Source organism: Sminthopsis crassicaudata, chromosome 1 (assembly GCF_048593235.1).
Source record: "Sminthopsis crassicaudata isolate SCR6 chromosome 1, ASM4859323v1, whole genome shotgun sequence".
In the NCBI taxonomy this organism is placed as follows: domain Eukaryota; kingdom Metazoa; phylum Chordata; class Mammalia; order Dasyuromorphia; family Dasyuridae; genus Sminthopsis; species Sminthopsis crassicaudata.
In genome coordinates, this window is record NC_133617.1 from 435,678,854 (window position 1) to 435,704,077 (window position 25,224).

A 25,224-nucleotide genomic window follows, 5' to 3' on the forward strand; every position below is an offset into this window, starting at 1 on the left:
TTATCCTACTGAGACCAAGGCCTGTCTAAAAGACCACTAGAAAGCTAGCCCGAACGTTACAAACTTCCATTATACAAATGAAAGAATTAAAAAAAAAAAAAAAAGTATAAAACAAAAGAGGCCAAAGGAAAGAAGTAACACTGATTTTAATGTTTACTCATATACCTAAACAGCTTTGCCCTTTTTGATTCCCCCATTTCCTAGATACATTGACATTTATAAGAATTTATTTGGCATGTGTAATACAGGGCACAGGTGACCTACAGAATGATTAACTGTCAGCAATTCTTTGCTTAATCTGCCAATATTCTTAATAAATCAAAAGCAAAATCCTACTTCAAGTCTAACTGATATACCATTATGCTGTGGATAATTTTTTTTATTCTTGTCTTGCAGAAGCTCTCTAATGTAAGAAGTAATGTTACAAATGTTACTATTTATCCTTTTCCCCCCTATTCCATGATGTTTTTATCCAAAGAAACTCACTTCCTTGAGTTTCCAAAGATGATGAAAAATTCATAGATAATTGGAAATAGATGCATAGTTCAACTCTTAGGTTCTTTTTTTCATTGTGACATCAAGTCATTGAGTTCATTGAATCAAAATCTAAACCAAGGATGCCTAAAGTTCACCATTAATAATTTAAAGTCTCAGAGAATCTTTGTTTCTAGACTTAACAAAGAAAACCTGAAAATTTACAGAAAGCCTCATTTCAAAATAGAAGGAAATATAAGTGTGTAACACCTAATAGAAAGTTACTTGTAATAACTTCTCTGTTTTCTGTCTTCAATATGGACTGGCATGTTCAGGTTAATCTAATATTCTGGATGAGAGAGTTAACATATAAACTACAATTGGATTGTAACATCATCAATCAAAATACAATAAGTTAATTTAAACCTTAAAATTATCATTTAGTTTTATTGGATTTTGGGAAAAAAGAAAAAGACTTGCAAACTACTTCAGTATTTTACAATGAGCCATCATTCTGAGCATAGATTATCAACTTATCTATAGCATTGTTGCAGTGCTGACTGATAGGATACAACTACCAGAGGACAAGCTGTTGAACTCTCTTAGTCAATTTGCCAATAACAAAATCCCATCCAACAGAAAAAGCCTAATTTCACTTAATGAAAGGAACCAAACCACTGGAATTTCAGTAGATTATTGGTTAATGACTACTACTTTGTCTTTTAGTGCTTCGTGGGAGGATTCTCTAAGCTTGTGTAAAGATTTTGGTTTACCCAAGAAACTGGCACAGTTGAAAAATTAAATGAACAGAAAATTCCACAGGGGTAATGGTCCTAAAATGAAGAATCAAGCACTAGAAAATTTTGTATTCTCATCAAAAGCAAAGAAAATCTTAATACTGCCCATTTACTGCAAAACTTTATGGACCCCTAGACCTTATCTATATGACAGATGCATTTGAGCAATAAATACATAATGTTACTTACTTTGTGTCCATGTTGAGGAATTTGACCCAGTTCCCAAGCAATTTAATCTCTCTGCCAATAAGAGAGGATGAGAATTTTCATGTGTGACCCAGGGAAAATGTCCCATTATAAAGTAGTATTTTGAGATGTAGGTGAAATTAATTTTGTTGCTGTCTATTTGTTTGTTTTTAAAGCAATATGGTATGGTATAATGAAGAAAACAATGGAAACATGAGTTCAAATCCAAGTCATACAATTAATTTCCTCTATGATTTTGAGTAACTCATTTTATCTAGTTGATAATCAGTTTCTTCATAAATAAAATGAGGGTATCGGAAATGATGTAGTCTATGGATCTTTCTTTGTAGATATAAATCTATGATCCTAAACCTTAAAAAAAAAAAAAAAGAAAAGAAAAGAAAAAGAAAAAAGGTTTTTTTTGCTAAGGTAATTTGAGGTTATGTGACTTGCCCAGGGTCACATAGCTAGAAAGTAAGAAGTATCTGAGGCCTGATTTGAACTCAGGTCTTCCTGACTTAAGAGAAAAAATTACTTGAATTCCCAATGAAATAACTGTTCTTTGATAGTATAACAAGAAAACTTAACATCAGAAACAAAGTTGAATTTCTCTCCATTCCCTCCGGCAGTCACAGGTGTAAAACGCTAAGTAAAATCTTAAGATAATTTTTTTATTAATTACTGATGCAGAATATTAATATCCTGGTCCTATCTGAATGCTTTTAGTTGAGCTGACAGGATTATTATAATTTTCACATCTAATTACAGTTTCTATAAGCAGACTTGCTGCCAAATTTCAACATGTGCATCCAGTAATGCCAAACTGATGAAAATCAATATGTTCAAAATGGATTGTGGGCTGGCATTGGTTATTTGCTTCAAGCAGATTTCTGGCCCAAACCAGCCTTCTCTGCCTTAGCCCATCAGCGCAATACTACAAAAGCTCACTAATAAAAGTATAAACTAGGGCAGCATCTGCAGAACATACCAATCACCCAAAGCTGGATCTGTTCTGTTTTCCTCATCTTTAAGCTTTGCTGAGAGAAGAAAAATTGGCTTTTGGAACAACTTTGCTCCAAATACAAACTATACATCTCTGGTAGAGTGGAAAGGGCAAGAAAGCATAAGACTTCAAATGTAACCTTAGGCAGATCAGCTCAATTTGCTTATCTATAAAATGAAAGGGAAAATATTAGATTCTTTAACAGTCCATGATTTTCTCAGTGACCTTCTAGGCATCTATCGATTTCTATACTGATTTACTGGAAGTAAAGGACCTTAATGAGCTTGGTAAAACTAGAATAATAGGAAAGACTAAAAGAATGCAACTCATTTGGGCTAAAAAACAATACTCACTTTATCTACAATTTCTCCTAGGTATAATGAGAAGAGAAATTATAAAATACTTTGATCTTAAATTTTTCAATAATTATGTGAAAACTCAGGATATATATTAATTTTTCCTATGTAAATTTTCCAATAATTTCAGAGTCTTATGAGAAAAGAAATGCAGTTTAAAAACTATAGTCTCTTTACACAAAAGATTTCTTTCAAGGAAACCCCATTTTCTGAGATCTAATAATTTATTTTTGACTGGTTAGGACTCTAAGTTTACAATACATTCTTATTCAATTTAGATCTATTGCAATTTGCCATTTTCTCCATTATCTTACCTAATTTTATTATTAGTACCCATTATAATATTTATTAGAATTTTAAATAAATGAAAAGTTTAAAAAACACTCCATTAATTCAGAACTTGCACTCAGCTAGAAGCCTTTCATTATACTTTTCCTACCCCATCCACTTTACATTAAACTTTCTTAGTGTAAATAATCCATAATTAGAGATCCTCAACAAATATTCAGGAAAGATCACACATGCTTACCTAATTCTATAGGGATAGCCCTTAATATTTAATTATTATAATCATTAAAATATTATGTCATCATTGAAGGATTCAGGGAAGATGGCAGGTTGGGTTGGTAAATTTCAAGCTCTCCAGATTTTCCCCACAAATAGAACAAATTTGCACCTCAGGAAGAACATAGCCTGGTGAAAATCAAGATGATGGGGTAGAACTGGAATCCTCCAGCTACAACCAGAAAAGATCTGAAGAAAGACCTCAAACTGAGAATTAATTTGTCTGAGTGCAAACACCTTGGGATAGCTCCTCAGAAGCATCAAGTGGGGACCCCTCAGGGTTAGCTAGATATGGCTAGAGCCTCAACGGGGAAACTTGTCAAGTAGGGGTTTGAGTCCTAGAAGGGACATGAACCTTGGTTGATTGAACACACAGCTTTGCTGCTGAGATGTGGCTCTGGGAGAAAAGAAACCAGCATCCAACGAGTGAAGAAGCATGGAGCAGGTATGCGGCTAGCTATGAGAACTTGCTGGAGAGTTGAGCTCATGGTTTGGGGTTCCTGGTCAGAGTGGAGCTGACAGGAAGCTTGAGGCACCCGCCCTCCATGATTAGATGTACTTAATATCAATACTAATACCTTTTATTAAAAAAAAAAAAATTGAACCAGCAAAGAAGAAAAAACGCCACCATTAAAGCATATTATGGGAATAAGGAAGACCGGGGTTCATCTTCAGGGGAGGACACTTTAGATTAAAAAAAAAAAAAAAAAAAAAAAAAAGCTTCTACCTCAAAGAGCAATGTGAAATGGCTCCCTGCCCAGAGATAATTTATAGAACTCAAAAAAAAAATTTTAAAAGTCAATGAAAGACATTAAAGAAAAACTAAAAACAAAAAAAAATCCAAGAAAAGCAAGATCATGAAAAAAATTAACCAACTAGAAAAGGAAGTACAGTGTCAAAGATGAAAATAATTCTTTGAAAATTAGAATTGGGCAAGAGGAAGCTAGTGAAGCTATGAGAGACTAAGACTTAATAAAACAGATTATAAAGAATGAAAAAATAGAATAGAATGTGAAACATCTTGTAATGTCCGGGGTAGCTCTCTAGTGTGCCTCGGGATCAGCCTGAGGCCTTGAGCTTAGTGGAGGAGTGAAGTGAAGGAGGCAGGAGAGCAGCCACCATGTGGCTGATCAAAGATGGAGTCTGGACTCTGGAGTCTGGAGCCTGAAGTCTTCTCTGTGGCTGAAAGCCCCACTGAGAGAACCCTCTGTCTCTGGGATTCCCTTAAATACCCCAGCATGACTACCTCACCACACCACATTGGGCATACACAGCTGTGAACATCACATCACTATTTTACCCTAAGTATACCCAAACTAGATTGACCACCTCATTACATTACATCAAGTATTTGCTTAGAGAACCACCATCTTACACTCAGTAGGTACTTAACTATAAGTACCCTGCTGTCTTAGAGTCAAGTACACCCTTTCAGAGTTCCTCTACAACACTTTATAAGAAAAATGACAGATATGGAACAGATCAAGAAGAGAAAATATAAGAATAATTGAATTGACTGAAAGTTGTGACCAAAAAAGTTGGTATAAGAAAAGAGAACCAGGACACAAGAAAAGTGTCCTGGAGTGATAGAACATGAGAGGAAAGTAGGAGAAAAAAAAAAGTCACCACTTCAAAGGGATCCTTTGTAGAAAACACCCAGAAATATTATTGCCAAATTTCAAAAACTCCAGATTAAAGAGAAAATTTTGCAAGTGACAAGAAAAAAATAATTAAAATAAGCAGGGGCTACAATTAGAATTGTACAAGACTTATCAATTACTAGAATAAAAGACCACAGGTGCTGGAATCATATCTACCAACAATCAAAAAAACTAGGCCTGCAACCAAAAAGTAGTCTCCAGCAAAATTATCTATATTTCTGAATGAGAAAAAAATGGACATTCAATGAACTCCATTGAATTCCAATGAATTCCAGGACTTTCTATCAACCAAACTCAAACTTAACAGAAAAGTTAACATATAAAAGCTAATTTCAGAGATCAATTTTAAGGAACTCAACATGAACAAATTATTTACATGGGAAAGTATACTAAATGTTTAAGATTCACATCAGCAATAGAATAGCTTAAACTGGCAGAGTTAAGGTAAAAATAGTAATCATACAAATGAGGTGCAAAGGAAGAATAGCTACAGAGGCATTAGAAGGCAGGGGAGGACTCGTAGTTCTGAAAATCTCCTCACATCAATAGGTTCAATAGGTAACACTACATATATACGATAAAGGGTATAGTACCCTCTAAAATCTATTAAAAAACAAGGGTGGTGGGGATGAGCAGCTGGAGAAATAAAGGGTGAGGGAAGAAGACAAGGGAGGGATCCTTGGTTTGGGGGAGGTTAAGTAGCAGCAAGACAAATTATACAGCAGAATTTAATTAAAGAATCATCAGGGATAGAAAAGACCTGTGTATGGGGAGGGGGGGGGGTGAGTGTGTATATGTTCATATGTATACACAAACATATCTTTTGTTAATTTGATAACAGAATAGCTTACCAATTTTATTTGCTAAATAGTAAAGGTATATTCCAAAAGAAGGAAAGTGAAAAGCAATTTTAAAGGCAAATATCAGCAATTCTTAATCAATATCAAATGCGAATGACACTTTTGTTATGAAAGTGGCATCTACTGGGCTTTTTTTTTGGTGGGGGGAGAGAATATTTATAGTTCAAAAAACATCAAGAGGATAAAACGCATTACAACTAGGATTTCTGGAACTAAATCATTAATTGAATAAAGCAGGGGAAGAGAGGAAGGAAGGGAGGGAGGGAGGAAGGAAGGAAAGAAGGAACAAAGGAAGGAAAGAAGGAAGGGAGGGAAGAAGGGAGGGAAGGAAGAAGGAAAAAAGGAAGGGAGGAAAGAAGAAAGGAAGGAAGGGAGAGAGGGAGGAAAGAAGGGAGGGAGGGAGGGAGGGAGGGGGGAGGGAGGGAAGGAGGGAAGGAGGAAAGAAGGGAGAAGGGGAAGAAGTATAGAGGGCTGAAACTCTGAGTCGATGCACTGAAGGCTAATTACTGCTTGGACAATACTCTATTAGCATATGCTTAGAAAATGGCCCTTCCCACTATTTTATGTTGGTTCAATCTTTTGGTGTATACAGAGAATTGTGGGAAGGATTAGGGGGTGGAGACAGAGTCACTTGGGGCAGTAGAGAAAGAGAGGAGGGGTAGTGCAGATCCTTCATCCATCCAATTCACTTCTACCCCAAAGACCAAGAATAAAGACCAAGGACTTTTGCTTATCCTGACTCCATCTGATTCTAAGGTATCCAGGGTGCTAACTCGGTCTTCACAAGGAAGGAAGGAAGGGAGAAAGGAGTAGGAGGGGAAGGAAGGGAGGAAGGGGAGGGAGGAGGGAAGGAAGTACAGAAGGGAGGGAAGGAGGCAACAGAAGGAAGGAAAGGAATGAGGGAGGAAAAGATACAAATAAAAGTAAAAAGAAAGCAACTCCTGTTTTCAAGAAGCTTTCATTTCAATAGTGGAAGACAAAACATAATAAAGAGGTGTGAGAAATGGGAAACAAAGAATTTTTAAAGTCCTGCTGATTTCAGTCCAAAATTCTTGAAGAACAGTAAGTTTTGAGAGGTTAGTCACCATGTTGATTTGAAATTTTTGCTCCTGATAACTCTCAAAGATGGCCTACTAAGACAGTGACTGGGACTGAATCTGTGATTCGCACTGGAATGAGAAACTCCCAGATGAAGAAATTCCCTTTATCAATGAAAATCTCTTCAAGTTTTGTCTTAAGGAATTGCCTGGAGCACTAAGAGATTAAATGGTTTTACTTTGGATCCCAAAGCTATTATGTGGGTAAGAACTGATTTGTAGGGAAATGATCAAGAGTGGGTTAGTTGAAACAGAATTAGCAAAAGCACAGAAGTAATGAAACATAAATGAGGACATCAATACCAACTTTTCAATAAGAATCCACAACAGGTCAGAAAAGAAAGAAAGAGAAGGCAAGCAAACAAGAAAATAAAGCAAATCAGTTGAAATTAGGGAGAGAATTAACAGTTCAAAGCCAAAAAAAGGACTAGTAATTCCATTAATAAATAAATTTAATAATAATAATAAATTAAGCAGGCTAAAGAAATCAGGACAATGTAAGGATTACTGCATCTTGATAAGTTCAGTTGATAATACCTGGAAGTGTTACATGGAATTAGTCCTGTTCACATCATCTCCAAAATGTGTAAGTCTGTTGGAAACTCATCTGCAGCTGGGTTGAGAATAATCAGAAACACTATGATCAAGAGCTTGGTATATCAGTATATGGGGTAGATTTTGTGGGGGTTGGTACCAAATTCTATCCACCTACTCCCACTTTAAAAATGAGCCTTATGTGCTTCAGTTACAATAGTCAAGAAAAAAGAACATTTAGACCAGCTAAGATGAAAAGCATGGTCACTAAAAGTCTTCATAGGCACCTTGGGAATTTATCAAAGATGTCTGCTCTATATTTTACCTAACTATGCACCTCAAATCACATTTTCAGCTACTGGGGTAAAAAAAAAAAAAAAAGACCTTAGAAACAGGAAGAATGGAAGGTCATCAATCACCTCAAAGTCTGTGTCAAATACTAATTATGTACAATAGCTACCTTCCTATCGCCTCAAAACTATAATAGTAAACTGTGGAGCCAAGAAAACTAAAACTAACTACAAATGGAATAAATAATGACCAAGGATTTTTGTTAGATACCTCTGATGGCATCTCCTTCATCAATGATTCACACATCACTAGATATTATAATTCAAAAGAGGAAAGAGAGAGTCCTGCTCTGCCTGTATGTTTTGTATGTGTGTTTTGGGACTGTAGAAGTGGAGTAAGAATGGAACCAGGAGAAAGGAGGATATGACCAAACAATGAACGAAAAAAATCTTAATATTATGAAGAAATATAAGTTAAGAGAAGCCTGGATCAATATTCTATATTCAATATATATTCTATATTCAACAACTATAACTAAAACTCCAGAAAAGAATGGGAAATATATGAAAAGACTCTAAGATTATTTGGAAGAACCAATAAAAGAAGTGAAGAAAGAGATAAGAAGTAGAAGACAGATTAGAAGAGAAACTGGAAAACTTTTTTTTTTAATTAAAAAAATTTTTTTTTAAATTAAAGCTCCCCCCTCTTCCCCCCCTCCCCCCACCAAAAACAGTGGACACTTTTTCAACATTAGCCCTTGCAAAATCCTGTACTCAATTTCCCACCTCTTACCCCACCCCCTCCCCTAGATGGCAAGTAGTCCATTATGTGTTAAACATTGTAGAAATATGTTAAATCTAATATATGCATGCATTTTTATATAATTATGCCCCACAAGAAAAAAAAGCAAGAAGCAAAACAAAATGCAAGTAAACAACAACAAATAGAGTGAAAGTGCTATGTTGTGAACCACACTCAGTTCCCTCAATCTTTTCTCTGTGTGTAGATGGCTCTCTTCATCACTGAACAATTGTAACTGGTTTGAATCATCTCAGTGTTGAAAAGAGGTATGTCTATCAGAATCGATTATTATATAATCTTGTTGCCATGTATAATGTGGTTCTGCTCATTTCACTCAGCATCAATTCATGTCTCTCCAGGCCTTTCTGAAATCATTCTGTTGGTCATTTCTTATAGAACAATAATATTCCATAACATTCATATACCATAATTTATTTAGCCATTCCCCAATTGATGGGTATCCACTCAGTTTCCAGTTTCTGGCCACTATAAAAAGGGCTGCCACAAACATTTTTGCACATACAGGTCCCTTTCTCTCCTTTAAGATCTCTTTGGGACATAAGCCCAGTAGAAATACTGCTGGGTTAAAGGGTATGGACAGTTTGATAACTTTTTGGGCACAGTTCCAGATTGCTCTCCAGAATGGCTGGATCCATTCACAATTCCACCAACAATATATCAGTGTCCCAGTTTTTCCACATAGCCTCCAACATTTGTCATTGTCTTTTTCTGTCATTCTAGACAATCTGAGAAGTGTATAGTGGTATCTTAGATTTGTAGAACTAGAATTTCTAAGAATTATCTTATTCTGCTCCCAGAATGGAAAGCCTACTTAATGAGACAATATGACTGATGATTAAAAAAAGTATGTGTGTGTATATATATACACACAATATATAAATTACAATATATATTTTAATATACTTTATATATATATGTGTGTGTGTATATATATAAAGTATATTAAAATATATATTGTAATTTATATATTTGTTTTATGTTATTTTTTGTTATATGTTATTTAACATATATTAAAATAGAGAAATGATTATATATTTCATATATATAAAATACATATATAAGTTATGTTTATAACATATGAATCAATCACTGAATTCACAAGTATATTAGAAGTAATATCTCCTTTTAAAGAAACAAACACTGCTGTTAAAAAGATATAATAGCAACACAACATGTTGGAAAAAATACTGCATTTGGAATCAGAAAATCTGGGGCCTGAATATCATTTTTGCTCCAACTGTGACTTTGGACAATGCATTTACTTTTTCTGGGCCATGGTTTTCTTACCTTTAAAAATGGGAAGTGAGCTGTGGACTAGATGATCTCCTAAGACCCCTTCTGACTGCAAATTTTACTCAACAATGACTTTTTTCAACAACAACAAAAAAAAGTTAGGGAAGGATGTGTGTATGTTTGTGTGTGTTTTTTGAAAGAGAACTATTATCTTTTAACTATGAAATGAAAAGGAAAATAATTGAACAATTCTGGGGGGAAATGAGGATAAAAGCACTGTTCTATGGGTAATATCGGTATCAATTAGTTGACAAACATTAATTCCAACAATTTAGATAAAATAATCCTAATACTGAAATTCAGCTTCTCCATTCAAATAATATTCATACTTAAGTTTCCAAAGAACTTCCATCCTCTTCTGTTTAAGGAAGGAACTCTCAATAAGTCCATAAAGAATTTAGTTTTGGGCTATTTATTGACATCATTCATGATATTTCAGGATCAGGATTCAGATTAGATCTTTCCTGAGTGTGAATTTGGATATAAAAGAAATTTTTTTTTTCCAATTTTAACTTACAAGTAACATGTTCAAATTTGGGAGTCTACTTATACATCTCTTCGGATATAATTTTTTAGGCAAGAAGTGTTTGGCATCTAATTTCTGAAAAAAGACATTAAAAAGAATGTGAATGTACTCATATATAATAAAAATTATTTTTCCTAACTTGTAGAAATCTGTGACTTTCTGCACTAGTAGTTCTTAGCTAGAATTTATTTCCTGGTCTTTTGCACAGTAACACCAATGGGCAGTTTTTCTAAATTCACAAGGTAAGACAAACACATTGTATAAGTGAAAAATCAAAGAACACTAAGACCTTGAGAGAAAAGAAATGAATGCTTCTCTCTCAACCTAGTCCCTGCCCTTCTATGCCCATTGACATTTGAAAATTTCTTAATGTACAAGAGAGGAAAAATCTTTTGTGTGCTCTATATGCAGGCACCAATGGGACTCAACATAGATAACAAATGATTAGAGAAATGGAAAGGAGCCCACAATTTTGTATGGCACTCTATATTTAACCTTGACTTCTACAGGCTAACCCTCCCCTGCCTTTCCTCCTCATAAGTACACAAAGAAACAGTGGGATTCCATAAGTCTAAACCTTTTCTAAGGTTAACTTAATTCCTGCTCTAAATTCTACTCAAGTCACTGTACTTTTTTCTATGGGGATATTTTAAAATGCATGAATCTAAAAGTGCAAAAGGAGCTTTCCTCAATTTAATGAAGTCCAGCCTGATCTTCTATCACACATTGGTATATGTACTTTTAATGAGGATTTAAATGCATAATTTCTACACTAAGTCAAACACTTGAAGCATATATGAAACAGATTTGCCTTGCCTTAATTCTAGGAAAGCAGGTAGTGCAGCCGGATGAACTTTCAGTGAATTAATCTATTAACCCTGTGAAAAATGATAGTTTCTTAAATCTTATTTAGGCTTAATAAATGAATCTTTACTGAACCTAGGCTTTTGATGATGCAAAATTTAGTTTTTTGCTGAGGTAATATTGGCAAACTCTATTCAGATAAGAAACACATCAGTAAGTAGTCCATAATAGTATCTCAGATGTGTAATTTTAAAATACTATTTTTAAAGTTTCCAAGTACTTTCTTGATCTGGAACTCTCTGTGAGATGACGTAGAAATAGAAGAGAAATGAGAAAAAAGAGAAAACAACTTATTAAAGTTGTGAAATAGTTTTTGATCCCAGAATCACAGGATTGTAAGATTCAGATATGGAAAAGACACTGGAGATGATCTAGTCCAAACTTCTCATTTAATAGTTGAGAAAAATGAAGCACAATGAGGTATTAAGTGACTTGTCCAAAATCACACAGATAGTAAGTTAAAAAGCAAGGATTTGAACCCCAGTTCTCTCACTCCAAAGCTGGTGCTTATTACATGATACCTTCTTAGGCCTTATTTAAATCTACCTGCCAAACTTCTCTGCTATGAATAAAGAAGAAAAATCTCATTTATACTTGTTGTTGTTGTTAGCAATCTCCTCTTAGAATTCCAGTCCCTTAAAATCTCAAGATTCCCAGATGAATGGGAAAAAAGATTTTTTAACAAGTATATTACATAATTAATAGAAACACCTCGGAGTAAAAGACACTGCCCAGTAAATAATTTGTTAAGGGCCATAAAAAAGAATCAGTTTTGAAAAGAATTATAAACTATTAACAGAAATAGTTACAAATGCTCCAAATTACATATAAGAAAAAAAGCAAATTTTACTAAAGTTTCACCTTCCATTTAGTAAGCTGACAAAGATGATAAAAGATGGGAACAGTCAATATTGGAGAGGATGAAGAAAGACAGGAACACAAACCCATTGTTCATGAGGCTCTACATTAGTATAACCATTCAGAAAAACAATATGGAATTGTGCAAATAAATTAGTATATATGTCTATACTTTTTGACCCAGATAATGCACTCATGTATGTGTATGCCTCATGAAAGCCATTGAAAAAAAAAAAAGGAAGACTTCATATTCACCAAAATATTCATTGCAGGACTTTCTGTGGTAGCAAAGAATTGGAAAAAAGTAGAGGCTATCAATTAGAGAATGACCACACAAAATACTACAACAAGGCATTGGAATTAGAGAACTGTAAGAAATGATGAATACAATAAAGATAGAGAAGACTGAACATGGAACTGATACAAAATAAAACAAGCAAGAAAACAACATATACAGTAACTAAAATAATGTAAATGGAAAGAGCAGCTACTACAAAACAATAATAGAACATATGTTGCAAAATTATAAAGAACAATTTTGTCTCAAAGAAAAGATATGAGAAAATAGTTAAACATTCCTTTGTAGAGATAGGGGAAGAAAGGAAATTCTACAAGGGTGGAACATTGAAAATGATGTCAGAATTTTTGGATGTATTGCTTGATTTTCTGACTTTCTTCTTCTGCTGCTTCTTTTTCCTTTAGGAGAAAATTCTTTTCAATAACAGATGATTTTCCCGAAGAGGAGATGGAGGAACACAGAGAAATGCAAAAAAATTATCAAAAACCCTATTAAAAATAATCTCAAATTTCTCTATAAGGTTAAACTTGAAGCTTTCTTTTTAATCCCAAGTCTGCGATATTCAAAATTAATTATCAGTTTTAATGCCCATATACTACAGATACAAATATGGAATTTCAGATTTGGAAAAGATCTTAAAAGTAATCTAAACCATTTCTTTCATTTTACAAATGAAAAAACAGAGTCACTCAATCAAAAAGAAGAGTTTTGAATTTCCCTAACCCCCAAACAGATCCTACAGATCTCCTAGAAGTGTCTCTAGAACATCTAGCAGCAGTGTCTGCTTTAGGAGTCAAGGATAAACTAGACACAATGAGGAAAGGAAATTTTAGGGGCCTATACCAAAAAACCAAAACAAAAAAAAAAAAAACCCAACCCAGGTTAACTCTTGATTAGTATTGTTCACAGTATGTCTTGACTTCAAGAGTCAGGTATCAAATTCTCTGAGATTAAACTTCATCATCTGAACTTCCAGATTGTAGCTGATATGAAAGAAAATTATGTTCTAATGCAAACTGCTTGGTATAGATAAATTCTATACTTACAAAAGATAATGAATATATTTGTTAACCAAATATTCTTTAGTTTAAAAAAGCAAGTTCATTAACAAATTGCTCATTACTTAAGAGGATATTTTAATACTTGAATACTTTGAATATAGATGATTACTATCAATGGTTACTGATAAAAAGTTAGTCTTCAAAATAGATATCTAGACAATGAGAGCTGAAATGCATTTAATAAAAGGATAAACTTTGTAGAATATTTGCTTGAATGATATTCTAAAATATATATTCCAGATGTATATTAATTTAACAGTTCTACGGGTTAAGGTAACACAAGATTATTATTCAATCAACCCAAATACATCATAGGATCAAGCTTGGATATTTCTTCATGATTCTATACCCATTATAAGAAAAGACACGTTTTTTGGTCCCAATGATTTTTCTTTGCCAAGCAATAACCAAAAATATTTAGAGAATAAGCCCCTTATGTTATCAAAGCAGTTAAGTGGCCATGTACCAAAACTCACTAGGCTACCAGAATCATTTGGAAGCACTGAGTTATGCAGTTTTACCAATGAACCTATTAGTCTTCTGAGCGTATTGAGAATTCTATGTCCTGAACTCAATCTGTCCTTAAAAATAAGGAAAATCATAAGAATTCTCCAGATCTGTCCTGAGTAGCAGCCAAAGCTTACTTACAGAAAGCAATTATGTCTTACTTAGCCAAAAGGAAAAGAAAAAAAAGGAGTCAAAGTACAATTACTATTGGACAGGCCAATTAAAAGGTTGAGGTGACAGGAGGGCAGGAAAAGAAGATCCTCATTCTAGTACTTCTTAATAAACTAGCAACTATCATATACCTGAATAGCAACATAAGGCCCTAACTCCTAACTTTTGCCCACTTAAAGTAGAGGGGAATAAGATATTTAGTCAGAAATGAAAGCCTTTATCTACAAGTATCACTAAGCATACTTTCTAAGAGTTAAGAGATAGGATGCATAAGTAATGTCACCTTTCAAGGCAAAATTCAAATATTTATATAAAGGATCAGGAGCAAAAAAATAAATAGCAGTATCTTCCTTATATAAACTTAGCTTGAAAACTCATTCTGAGGATTGACAGAGATGGATCTTTCCTATTATATATGTGGTCACAATTAGTTAACTTCCTAAAAAGCAAGGTGGCAATCTACCTAGAAAGTTGTATAGTCAACAACACATAATATACTTTCTGACAATTCATAAACCTTGTATTATTTGGGATTAATTGTGTCCAATCTGTGGCAAAGCATTCTTGAGTTCATATTGGTCCGATCAATCATAATCAGATACACTACAATTCAACTCTAACAGTGATATCATTTTGGTCCTCTTCAAGAACAAAGGACAACTATCATCAATTCTGTGGAAACAATCCTGTTACCAAAATTATTTTATACTGATAGGCACAATGAACTAAATGGGAATTCTTGCAAGATTTGTTCAATGTGATTTTTTTTTTTAAAGAACTGTCTTAAAATAATTACTTTTAAAAACAGATATGTGATTTCATCAGTACAGGGAATTCTAATTGAGGAACAAAACCACTACCAGTAGAGATTAGAATTTTCTTAGAAATTTAGCCTTAGAAGACTTCCAGGGGTGGAGCCAGGATGGCACAATAAAGCCAGGAAGCTGCTGAAGCTCTCTCAGATTCCCTGGAAAACCACATGAAACCAAACTTCTGAACAGAGTTTGACTGAATGAAATCATTTTCAGCTCAAGATAGACTGGAAAAACTTCAAGAATGGTCAGTCTCACTAGGATGAAAAAGCTGCTTAACCAAGGTCAGAGAGACTCTAGGAAAGCTGGTGAGAAGGTTATAACCACGGCAAATCAGCAATCAAGACCCTCATTCCTGGCTCAGTAGAGGAGCAAATTAGTACTTTCATTAGAAAAAACAGCCCACTTGGAAAATAGATCCAGAAGAGATAATTTAAAAATCATTGGCCTACCTGAAGGCCATGACCAAAGAAAGAGAATGGCTAGATAGCATTATTCAAGAGATCATCAAAGAAAACTGCCCTGATATAATAGAAACAGACATAGAAATACTCATTGAAAGAAACCATAAATCACCTTCAGAAAGAGATCCCCAAGGACAACCTCCAAGGAACATTGTTGTGAAACTCCAACAATCTCAAGGAAAAAATATTGCAAGCTGCCAGACAAAACAATTCAAATATCAAGGAGCAACAGAGTCAGGATTACCCAAGATCTGGCAGCTTCTATGATAAAAAATCAGAGGGCCTGGAACACCATATCCAGAAGGCAAAGGATTTAGTGTTACAACCAAGAATTAACTACCCAGAGAGAATCAGCATTATCAGGGGAGGCAATAGATCTTCAATGAAGTAAGAGACTTTCAATCATTTCTATTGAAAAAAACAGAACTAGGGCAACTAGATGTCACAGTGGATAGAGCATAGGCCCTTAAGTCAGGAGGACCTGAGATCAAATATGACCTCAGATACTTAAGACTTCCTAACACTTGCCCTGGGCAAGTCACTTAACCCCAGTGACTTCAGAAAAAAAGAAAAGAAATAAAAAAACAGAACCAAACAAAATTTAATCTATGAACACAGGACTCAAGGGAAGCCTAGAAAGGTAAACAGGGGAATTTTTTAATATATATTATTTAAAAGTTAAATTGTTTATATCCTTAGATAGGAAAATTATATCTGTAACTCTTGAAAACTGCATCTGTTACTGGGACAGCTAGAAGAGGGCATCACATGGACTGAAGATATGGTTGTGAATGAACTCTGATGTAATGAAATTAAAGGAAAAAACAAAACAAAACAAAAAGACATTAAGGGGTGGGAAAAGGTCAATAGTAGGAAAAGAGTAAAGGGGAGTTATAACGGGACAAAGTCAATCACATAAAAAAGGTGCAAAAGACCTATTACAATCCAGGGAAAAAAAGAGTAAAGAAATTTATCTAACCCTATAAAGAAGTAAGAGTAGAAAGAGGAAAGAAAAGGAAAGGGCAGGGTAAAAGAGAGTGCAGAAACATAAGGAAAAAAAGTAAGAGAAGGGGGAAAGGAGTGATAGAAGATAAAATAATGGGTAGGTAGGATGGGTAAAAAAAATACTCATAAGGACAGGGGGGAACTACAGAACCAAAGTATATACAGGGGACAAAATAGGATGGAGGGAAATACAGACAAAGTAGAATTTACACCAGTAATGCAGGGTTGGTTCAATATCAGGAAAACTATCACCAAAATCAACCATATCAATAACAAAACCAACAGAAATCATATGATAATCTCAACAGAAGCAGAAAAACCTTTTTAACAAAATATATCACCCATTCCTATTAAAAAACACTAGAGATCATAGGGATAAAGGGAGCTTTCCTTAAAATAATAAGCAGTATCTATCTAAAACTAACAGCAAACATTATTTGTAATGGACAGAAGCTGGATGCATTCCCAAAAAGATTAGGGGTAAAACAAGGATGCCCATAATCACCACTATTATAAAGCAGTATACTACTAGAAAGGTTGCTTTAGCAATAAGAAAAAGAAATTAAAGGAATTAGAAAAGAAAATGAAGAGATTCTTTGCAGATGATATCATGATATACTTAAAGAATCCTAGAAAATCATCCAAAAACCTACTGGAAACAATTCACAGCTTTAGAAAAGTTGCAGGATATAAAATAAACCCACCTAAATCATCAGCATTTCAGTATATTACTGACAAAGCCCATCAGCAAAAGATAAATTACAATTAAAATAACTGTAGACAGAATAAAATATTTGGGAATCTAACTATAAAGACAAACCCAAGAACTATATGGATAGAATTACTTTTTTTTTTCTTTATTAAAGCTTTTTATTTTTCAAAACCTATGCATGGACAATTCTTCAACATTAGTGTAGAAGGATGGAACTCTGAAAAAGTGTACTTAAATCTAGGTCAACAAGGTATTTATAGCTAAGCATATGCTTAGTACTTAGTATGTAATGGTTGTAGTAATGTTATCTTACTGAAGTATTTAAAGGCTAGGACAACTGGCTCTCTCAGCCACAAACACAAGAGAAGATGCCAGACTTCAGACTCTGGGAATCACCTTTGACTAGCTCCATGGTGGCTGTTCTGCCTCCTTCACTCTTCCACTAAAACCAAGGACTCAGGTTGATCCCGAGGTTCTCCAGAGAGCCAGTCTGGATATTACACATGAACCCTTGAAAAGCGCTATGTTCCAATTCCCCCCTCCCCCTTACCTCAATCCCTTCCCTAGATGCCAAGTACTCCAATATATGTTAAACATGGTAGAAATATATTGAACACAATTACAAAACCCTTCCCACACAAATAAAGTTAGAGCTAAATACCTGGAAAAATATCAATTCCTTCTGGGTAGGCTGAGCTAATATAATAAAAAGGACAATTCTGTCTAAATTGGTCATCTAGTTGTTCAGTGCCATACTGAACAAACTGATAAAAATTTATTTTATATAACTAGAAAAAATAACAAAATTCATCTGGAAGAACAAAAGGTCAAGAATATTAAGGAAATTAGTGAAAAAAACACAAAGGATGGCTTATAACTATAACTATAAACTATATTATGAAGCAGCAGTCAAGCAGTCATCAAAACCTTTTGGTACTGGTTAAGAAGTAGAGTGGTGGATTGGTGGAACAAATTAGATATACAAAATACAATAATCAAGGCCTATAGTAATCTGGTATTTGATAAACCCCCATACTCCGGCTTTGGAATAAAATATTTGATTAAATTTTTTTTTTTTTTTATAAAATTTGCTGGGAAAATTAGAAAATACTATTTCAGAAGCTCAGCATAAACCTACATCTCACACCCCATGCCAAAATAAGGTCAAAATGGGTACACAATTTGAGCATAAAGGATAATACCAATTAAAAAAAAAAAAAAAAAAAAAAGCTAGAAGAACAAGGGATAATTTGCCTATCAGATCTTTGCAGAAGGAAGGAGTTTAACACTAAAGAACTAGAGAACATTATAAAAGGTAAAATGGACAATTCTGATAACATTAAATTAAAAAGTTTCTGCACAAACAAAACCAACAGAAACAAGATTAACAGGGAAGTACAAAGCTGGAAAAAAAATCTTTATAGCCAGTGTTTCTGATAAAGGTCTCTTTTCTAAACTATATAAAGAAATGTGTCAAATTTATAAAAAAAAATAAGTCATTCCTCAATTGATAAATGGTCAAAGATATGAACAGATAACTTTTAGATGACAAAATTAAAGCCATCTATAGTCATATGAAAAAATGCTCTAAATCACTATTAATTAGAGAAATGTAAATTAAAACAACTCTGAGGTATCACCTCACACCTTTCAGATTGGCTAAGATGACAGGAAAAGATAATGATAATGTGGGATGTGGGAAAATTGGGACACTGATGCATTGTTGGTGGAGTTGTGAAATGATCCACCCATTTGGCAGAGCAATCTGGAACTATGCCCAAAAAGTTATCAAACTGTGCATATCCTTTGACTCACCAGTGCGCGAATTTAGGGTTACTGGGTCTATAATCCAAGGAAATCATAAAGAAGGGAAAAAGACCAACATGTGCAAAAATGTTTGTAGCAGCTCTTTTTGTGGTGGCAAAGAATTGGAAAAGGAATGGATGTCCATCAATTGGGGAGTGGTTGAATAAGCTGTGGTATATGAAGATAATGAATATTATTGTTCTATGATGAATAATTCAATTTCAAAAAGACCGGGAAAGACTGACATGAATTGATGCTGAGCAAAACAAATAGAACTAGGAATACACTGTATATAATTACAGCAAGAATATGCAATGATCAATTATAAAAGACTTGATTCTTCTCAGTGATTCAGTAATCCAAAATAATCCCAATAGACTTTGGACAGAAAATGCCATTTGGATTCAGAAAAAGAACTATGGAAATTGAATGTAAATCAATATATACTATGTTCACTTCTTTTTTCTGTTTTCTTTTTTCTCTCATAGTTTTTTTTTTCTTTGATTTTGCTGTGATATTTCTCTCCCAACATGATTCATAAAAAGCAATGTATATTAAGAAGAAATAATTTTTAAAAAAATAAAAGGAAAAAAATCATCATTAAATTGGGTATGGAAACATATTTTATTCTACAGGAAAGTAGGAAGGGAAGGAGATAAGAGAAGGGGAAGAGATCAATAGAGAAAGAAGGGAAGATTAGAGGTGGTGTTTGTCACAAGCAAAGAATTTTTGAGAAGTAACAAGAAGAGAAGATAGAGTACAACTAAGAAGGAGGGAAAGACTTAATAAGCATAACTGTGAAGTTCTTTGATAAAGGCCTCATTTTTTAAATATACAGAAAACTGAGTCAAACTTGTAGGAATATTAGCCCCTCCCCAGTTAATAGATGATCAAAGTATATGAACCAGCAGTTTTCAGATGAAAAAATACAAATTATTTATACTCATTAAAAGGGGAATCACTACTGACTAAGGAAATGCTGAATTAAAACAACTCTAAGATACCACTTCACACACAAAAAATATTGGCTAATATGACATGAAATCAAAATTGCTTATGTTGGAGAGGGTGTGGGAAAATTGGGATAATGATAACACTGTTGGTGGACTTGTAAACTAAGCCACTCTGGACAATCTGGAACTAAGTCCAAAGGGCTTTTAAAACTATGTTATATCCTTGCACCCAGCAATGACACTATTTGTTTTATATCTCAAAGAAATTAACAAAAAAAGGAAAAGCATTCAATATATGCAAAAAATTTACAACAATACGGTTTTATAGTGACAAAGAATTAGTAATTGAGGACATTACCATCAATTGACTGACCACATTGTATTATATTATTGTGATGGAATAATGTGTTGAAAATAAAGATTAAGATGCTTTCAGAACAAAAATAAAACCTAGAAATATTTACAAAAAATTTAAAAATAGAAATTCTGTCTTAGAAAGTTGACCGTAGCATTGAAAGGTTAAGTATCAGGCCTAGGGACACACAGACATTACATATGTATAAGATGTAGTTTGTGAATACAGGTCTTCCTGACTTTGAGGCTAGTTCTGTATCTACTAAGACAGTCTGCCTCTCTAATAGTTACAGAATAATAATCTTATTTTTAATAAATATAACATATAATAGATTTGTCTTATTACTGGTTAAGTAGGTTGCAGTTTTAAAGCATTTGGAGAAAATTTGGAAGGATCCCAAGATTTGTCATAGTCTAAAAATGAAGTTTATATAATTTTTTTTCTCTTTTTAAAGAAAGAGTTTACTCTTTCATAGTGTTGGCAAATCAAAATTATTTTACAGAATTTTCAAATTTCACATTTTTATGGGTCTAATTCCATATTTTCTTAACAGGGGACAGCTAGGTGGTGCAGTAAATAGAGCACCAACCCTGAAGTCAGGAGGACCTGAGTTCAAATCTAGCCTCAGATACTTCACATTTCCTAGTTGTATGACCCTGGGCAAGTCACTTAACCCCAACTGCCTCAGCAAAAAAAAAAAAAAAAGCATACTTTCTTAGATAAAAATGATTTATTTGATCAGAGACTAAAAAGTATTTGATATAGAAATATGCTTTCTTTCTTTGGTATTTGCTATATTATAATTTAATTAGCTTTCTAATCTAATTTTAATATGTGAAATACTGACAAAACACATTTTAATATTAGATGCAAATCAGCTAACACTGTTATCTTCAGTCATTTCTTGAATTTCAATCAATCAATTGTTGTACTGTAATGCATATAACAAATTCTATATTAAACATGAAAGAACTGAATTATGATTAACTCTAATCATAGATTGCCACGATAAATTTGGTAAAGAAGTATCTACAGATTAATTCCCAAAATGGAAAAAAAAAATCAGAACTTACCAAAACTATTTTCTTCCTAGGTTTGACAAACTTCATCTCTTAAAGTCAGAATACAGTATTAAAATGTAGGTTAGTTGAATCACACAAACAAAAATGGCAATTTGCTCTTCCTGATAGGGTACCTTATTTCCAATGGCCTTTTTGGGTGGAAAACTGTAGGCTCTCACTTGAGGATATTTGTTCTGCAACTTGTGATGCAAACTCCTGAATTCTGCATATCTTCTATATACGTTCCATTCATCATCCTTTATCCTGATATAGACCTGTCAGGAAAAGATAGAAAAACATTAAACACTAGGTAGAAAAAGCACATTGAGAGTGCTTCTTAAAACACTTTTGATAGAAGAGCATTCAGGGTCTTCATCCACAGGGATTTGCTATCATAGGATCACAGAACTATAAGTAGTCATTGAAAGTAATATAGTTCAGAACTCCCAAATGCAGCCTGAATCAGATTAAAATGTAATAGGCAAAAGCTTTAAAAAATAAGTAAATAAAAATATGGCACAAGGTAGATAATATTAATTTGTGGTTTTCTAATTCAATATGCAGGGATTTATTTCTAGTTGACTTTTACACAACTGATGTAGTCCATATCCTCCTTTTATATATTTAAATATCTATTATGGTGGTTGATACTGTGTTAGATACTGAGTCTACAAAGACAAAAAAATTAAGTCACTGGTCCTCAAATTCTTACATTCTTATGAGGGAAGAAAGAAGCAACAATATGAACACAGAAAATGAAATACAAAGAAATTGAAGAGGAGAAAAATTGTAGATGGGTAGAAAAGGAGAGTGTTCCAACAGGACTTAGTACTTGAGTTGAACTTTGAGGTAAACTAGGGATTATATGAGGCAGAGGTGAAAAAGGAGGTCATGTCTGGCAAGACAAATAAGCTCTACAAAGGTAAGAAGATGGAAGATGGAGTATCCAGAATTTAAACACAAATCCTCTGCCTTCCTCAGTGCTTTTTTCACTATACCACATGGCTTAAAGATATCCATAGTTAATCAATATAGAACATGCTCACTATTTTCAAACAGGAAGATAAATATATCACCCAAAGTTCAATGGTTGACTGACTTGCTCAAAATGGAAAACAAACTACACGTGTAATTTATCCTCATTCAATATAAATATTTTCAAAACTTCTTTCTTTTTTATGTTTATTTTTTTAAAAGCTTTTTATTTACAGGATATATGCATGGGTAACTTTTCAGCATTGACCCTTGTAAAACCTTGTTCCAACTTTTCCCATTCTTCCTCCCACCCACTCCCTTAGATGGCAGGTAGACCAATACATGTTAAATATGTTAAAGTGTATACAATATATGTATACATATCCGTACAGTTATCAGAATTGATCATCATATAGTATTATTAATGAAGTACATATTGATCTCCTGGTCCTGTTCATTTAACTTAGCATTAGTCCATGTAAGTCTCTCTAGGCCTTTCTAAAATCATAGGTAATTTCTTACAGAACAATAATATTCCATATATTCATATACCACAACTTATTCAGCCATTTTCCAATGGATGGGCATCCATTTAATTTCCAGTTTCTAGCTACTACAAAAAGGGCTGCCACAAACATTTTTGCACATATGGGTCCCTTTCCCTTCTTTAAGATCTCTTTGGGATATAAGCCAAATAATAACACTGCTGGATCAAAGGATATGTACAGTTTGATAATTGCTTTCCAGAATGATTAGATGCATTCACAATTTCACCAACAAAGTATCAGTGTCCCAGGTTTCCCACATCCCCTATGACATTCAGCATTATCTTTTCCTGTCATCCTAGCCAATCTGATAGGTATCTCAGAGTTGTCTTAATTTGCACTTCTCTAATAATGATTTAGAGCATCTTTTCATATAGCTAGAAATAGTTTCAATTTCTTCATCTGAAAATTGTCTGTTCATATCCTTTGACCATTTATCAATTGGACAATGACTTGATTTCTTATAGAGTCAATTCTTTCTATATTTTGGAAATGAGGCCTTTATCAGAACCTTTGGCTATAAAAAATGTTTCCTCAGTTTATTGCTTCTCTTCTAATCTTGTCTGCATTAGTTTTGTTTGTTTAAAAGCTTTTTAATTTGATATAGTCAAAATTTTCTACTTTGTGATCAATAATGATCTCTAGTTCTTCTTTGGTCACAAATTCCTTTCTCCTCCACAAGTCTGAGAGGTAAACTATTCTATGTTCTTCTAATTTATTTATTATCTCTTTGTGCCTAAATCATGAACTCATTTTGATCTTATCTTGGTGTACAGTGTTAAGTGTGGGTCAATGCCTAGTTTCTGCCATACTAATTTCCAATTATCCCAGCAGTTTTTATCAGTGAATTCTTATCCCCAAAACTGAGATCTTTGGGTTTGTCAAACACTAGATTATTAAAGTTATTGACTATTTTATCCTTTGAACCTAACATATTCCACTGATCAACTAGTCTATTTCTTAGCCAATACCAAATGGTTTTGGTGACCGCTGCTTTATAATATAGTTTTAGATCAGGTACAGCCTTCATTTGATTTTTTTTTTTTTTATTAGTTCCCTTGAAAATCTTGACCTTTTATTCTTCCAAATTCTTTCTAGGTCATTAAAATAGTTTTTTGGGAGTCTGATTGGTATAGCACTAAATAAATTGATTAGTTTAGGTAGTATTATCATCTTTATTATATTTGCTCACCCTATCTAAGAGGACTTAATATTTTTCCAATTGGTTAGATCTGACTTTATTTCTGTGGAAAGTGTTTTGTAGTTTGCTGACTTTCCCTTGGCAAATAGATTGCCAAATATTTTATACTATCAGTAGTTACATTAAATGGAATTTCTCTTTGTAACTGTGTTGGATTTTGTTAGTGATATATAAGAATGCTGATGATTTATGTGGGTTGATTTTGTATGGTGCAACTTTGCTAAAGTTGTGGATTATTTCTAATAGCTTTTTAGTAGAATCTCTGGGGTTCTCTAAGTATACCATCATATAATTCACGAAGAGTGATCATTTGATTTCCTCATTACCTAATCTAATTCCTTTAATCTCTTTCTCAAATCTTATCACCAAAGCTAGCATTTCTAATACAATATTGAATAGTAATGGTGATAGTGGGCAACCTTGTTTCACTTCTGATCTTAATGGGAATGATTCCAGTTTATCCCCATTGCATATGTAGCTTACTAATGGTTTTAAATAGATGTTACTGACTATTTTAAGGAAAAGTCCATTTATTCCTATACTCAAGTGTTTTTAATAGGAATGGATGTTGAATTTTATCAAATGCTTTTTCTGCATCTATTGAAATGATCATATGTTTTTTGTTAATTTGGTTATTGATATAGTCAATTATGTTAATAGTTTTCCTAATATTGAACCAGCCCTGCATCCTACTTGATCGTGGTGTATTATCCTAGGGATGATTTTCTGTAATCTTTTTGCTAATATTTTATTTAAGATTTTTGCATCAATATTCATTAGGGAGATTGGTCTATAATTTTCTTTCTCTGTTTTCAACCTACCTGGTTTAGTTATTACTACCATGTCTGCATCATAAAAAAAATTTGGTAGAAGTCCTTCATTCCCTATTTTTTCAAATAGTTTATATAACATTGCAGTTAATTGTTCTTTAAATGTATGGTAGAATTCACATGTAAATCCATCTAGTCCTGGGGATTTTTTCTTAGGGAGTTGATTAACAGCTTATTCTTTTTCTTTTTTCTAAAATGGGACTATTTAAGCAATTTACTTCCTCCTCTATTAATCTGGGAAGCCTATATTTTTGGAGGTTGTCATCCATTTCACTTAGATTA

General features: G+C 33.4%; 1 protein-coding gene across 1 annotated transcript in view; it reads right to left on the minus strand.

Annotated features, from left to right (window-relative positions):
• The window catches only part of SNX29 (sorting nexin 29), a 653,362-nt gene that overhangs the window by 82,831 nt on the left and 545,307 nt on the right, over positions 1 to 25,224 (minus strand). Inside the window, exon 19 of the mRNA XM_074280586.1 lies at positions 21,526 to 21,666. Coding sequence (XP_074136687.1) covers positions 21,526 to 21,666 — 141 coding nt within the window. The remainder of the gene's footprint in view (positions 1 to 21,525; positions 21,667 to 25,224) is intronic.